The sequence below is a fragment of the Chaetura pelagica genome, unplaced genomic scaffold, assembly GCF_000747805.2.
Source record: "Chaetura pelagica isolate M959 unplaced genomic scaffold, ChaPel_1.0 scaffold166, whole genome shotgun sequence".
Lineage (NCBI taxonomy): Eukaryota > Metazoa > Chordata > Aves > Apodiformes > Apodidae > Chaetura > Chaetura pelagica.
In genome coordinates, this window is record NW_009953758.1 from 3,128,781 (window position 1) to 3,131,992 (window position 3,212).

At 43.0% G+C, this 3,212-nt stretch overlaps 1 protein-coding gene across 1 annotated transcript in view; it reads right to left on the reverse strand.

Annotated features, from left to right (window-relative positions):
• Positions 1-3,212, reverse strand: part of ZSWIM8 (zinc finger, SWIM-type containing 8) — a 61,697-nt gene that overhangs the window by 13,494 nt on the left and 44,991 nt on the right. Inside the window, exons 15-17 of the mRNA XM_010000763.1 lie at positions 1,397-1,580; positions 1,163-1,261; positions 156-280 (exon numbers count right to left, since the gene is read on the reverse strand). Of these exons, the coding sequence (XP_009999065.1) occupies positions 156-280; positions 1,163-1,261; positions 1,397-1,580 (408 nt within the window). The remainder of the gene's footprint in view (positions 1-155; positions 281-1,162; positions 1,262-1,396; positions 1,581-3,212) is intronic.

Here is a 3,212-nt window from a genome sequence, read left to right on the forward strand (position 1 = left end):
TGCATCAGTGGAAGAATATAAATACCACACATAGTTTGTAAATCATCAGTACATGACACAGACATTTATGCTCACTGGCAAAACTACCAAATCCATCATAACCCAAACATGGCTTGCTCTGGCATCTCCCTTTCCCCTTTTAAAGGAAAACTCACCTTCTTCAGCTTAGACTGATCATCCTTGTATGTAATCATCAGGACTAGTGCCAGATCCCCTTTCTCCCTTCGGGTGCCTTCACACAACAGAGGATGTTCTGCTTCACTGACAGTTGTTTTCATGCCTGCAGGCCATAAAAGAGGGGATGAAAAGAGAAGTGAGCCCACTACATCCTGAGCACTATCTATACCTCAGGCTATTTCACTCACCTTGCTGTCACAGGCAAAAGAAGGTAATTTTTTTTCAATATTTTTCTGTTACTTTCAGAAATAGGCCATGAATAAATAGGAGCTGCTGTCTGTTCCCAGAATACTAAGTTGGCTACAACTGTCAGAACAACCAGATCCTAATATGCCATGGGAAGAGTCCAAGCAGGCCACAAATCCATCTTAAAGCAAGCTTTTCCAGTTTCTGTAGATGCTACACATGCCAGCATTCCCACAGAATAAAAAGCTAATCTTCCTACTTTTAAAGATGAGACAACACAGGACAGGTCTTGTTTAATCCATTCTATTCCTTGTGCATACTGCTTTAAGACAGGTATACAGTAGTGTCAATATAACATACATAATCACTGCTTTGTTTCTGCAGCTGATTAATGGGGCAAGAATTATCCTAAGATCCTGAATTATATGATAATGCCTAAGAGTACTTCTGCTAGCCTTTCACTATAATTGTCTAGTCTTTTGTTCTCCAAAACTGTCTGTCTCCATTAAAACCCAAGCAATACATCTTCTGCAACAAAACAGCAAGAAAAAAAAATAGAATTAATGTTACTGCTTTAATGTTCAATTCCTATCCTGTAACCTCCTTCCATTTTCCACAGCTTGCAAAGGAAGATCAGCTCTGGCATGTAGAATCCTCCTGCACCTGGCTACGACAAACTGTGCATACGCTTTCATTTCTGCACTGAACTGGAATGAACTACTACTAACTCTTACCATGCAAAATGAGGTAGGATGCAAAACATGGATGAAGAAAGACCTTTCTTGTAAAAGATTCTTACCAAGAGCAGCAACAGCTGCCTCAAAGCCAAGCTCTTCATCTCCAGGCATTTCATTATTCCAATTACGGCTTGGGGGTCTAGAGCCCGTAGGAGAGACCACTGAAAGAAGACAACAGAATTAGTGCTCAACTTTCAAAACTAGGATCAGAAGGCAAAAGTCATTGCTGAGAACTTTCTGAATCTGCAGAGCTTTCTCCTTGCTTTGTACCTGTTTCAAGCCAATGCAGACAGTACCTGGAGTGCACAGGACATCAAATATGAAGCTAGCCAACATCAGAGGCAGGACAGGACGGTAATCACATAGCGTCCCTTCTCGTAGTTCTTCAGCTCTCCCTCGAATAGTGTTCATCTCATTAGTGCCCAAGGGAATCTTCTTCAAGAGGGCTGCAATCTCAGACTCCTGGTATGCCAGCTTCACCTGGTATTATCCACAAAGAAACAGAAGTAGTTGTCATGAGCACAGGACCTGTGGGCAGTGGACTCTTTTTTTCTATACACAGAATACAGCAATAGTTTTTATTGGATCATTAAATTATAGCAACTCTTAGCACCTTGGCCTCTTATTGTTCTCTCCACAATGAACAGATTTTCCAATCTGATACAAGACTTGCCTCATATTTATACACTTTTTTCTTTTACTCAAATATCAGTCTTGAGCTGCATACAGAAAAAAAAGACTTCAGCTTTCATAAGAGAATTAGGAGAAGTGTTTGACTGGGTAAGTCAGTGTAAAAGGTGATTACTCTTAATTGTAGGAAGAAAGGATGCTATGCTAAGTAATACACACCCATTGGAGACCACAGAGACTGACGAGCATAAGAATGGGCATAGGGTGGCAGGACACGTGCCACCAGGATGAAGACTGTCACTGCTCTGTGCCATTCTTGCATTCCCTCCATTCTTAAAATGTCAAAAGTGATTCTTTTCTTTTTGGTCATAAGTGACCAGCAATCTCACCATCTTCTAATCAGACCATAAGAAGTATAGATAATTAGTGTAACAAATGTAGCTGGTGGATACCTAACAACAATAGGTAGCTAGAAGACAGGGAGGAGATACAGAATGAGGTCATCACAATTAAAGACGAAGTGGTCAGAGACCTACTACACCACTTAGGCACACCACAAGTCTATAAGACCAGATGGGCTACATCCAAGGGTGCTGAAAGACTTGGCAGATTTGATCATGAGGCCACTTTCCATTATTTACCTGACTAACTGGGGAGGTCCCAGTGGACTGAATGGTAGAAAATGTAACACCCATCTGGCAGAAAGGAGGATCCAGGAAACTACAGACCTGTCAGTTTGACCTCGGTACCAGGGAAGGTCATGGAGCAGATCATCTTGAGTGTTATTAGAAGACATACAGAGGATAACCAGGGGATCAGGCCCAGTCAGCATGGGTTTATGAAAGGCAGGTCTTCCCTGATGAACCTGATCTCCTTTTATAACCTGATGACCCGACTATTGGACAAGGGAAAGGCTGTGGTTATTGTCTATCTGGACCTCCAAAAGCATTTGACACAGTTCTCCATAGAACTCTCATAAAAAAACTGGCTGCTCATGGCCTGGATGAGCATATAATCTGTTGATCAAGCACTGGCTGGATGGTCAGGCCCAAAGAGTGGGGGGTCAATGGAATCAAATCCAGCTGGGACCAGTCACAAGTGGTGTTCCTCAGGGCTTAGTGTTGGGACCGTTTCTGTTCAACACCATGATTGATGATCTTGATAAGGACATAGAACTTATCATCAGTAAGTTTGCAGATGACACCAAGTTAGGTGGGAGTGTTGATCTGCAAGAGGATAGGGAGGCTCTACAGAGAGACTTGGATAGATTATATTGTTGGGCTCATGTTAATGGTCTGGGCTTCAACAAGGCCAAGTGCTGGATCCTGCACTTAGGCCACAACCCCAGGCAATGCTCCAGGCTTGGGGAAGTGTGGCTGGAAAGTGCCTGGCAGAAAAGGACCTGGGGGTTCTAATTGATAAGAGGCTGAGTACAAGCCAGCAGTGTGCCCAGGTGGCCAAGAAAGCCAATGGCATCCTGGC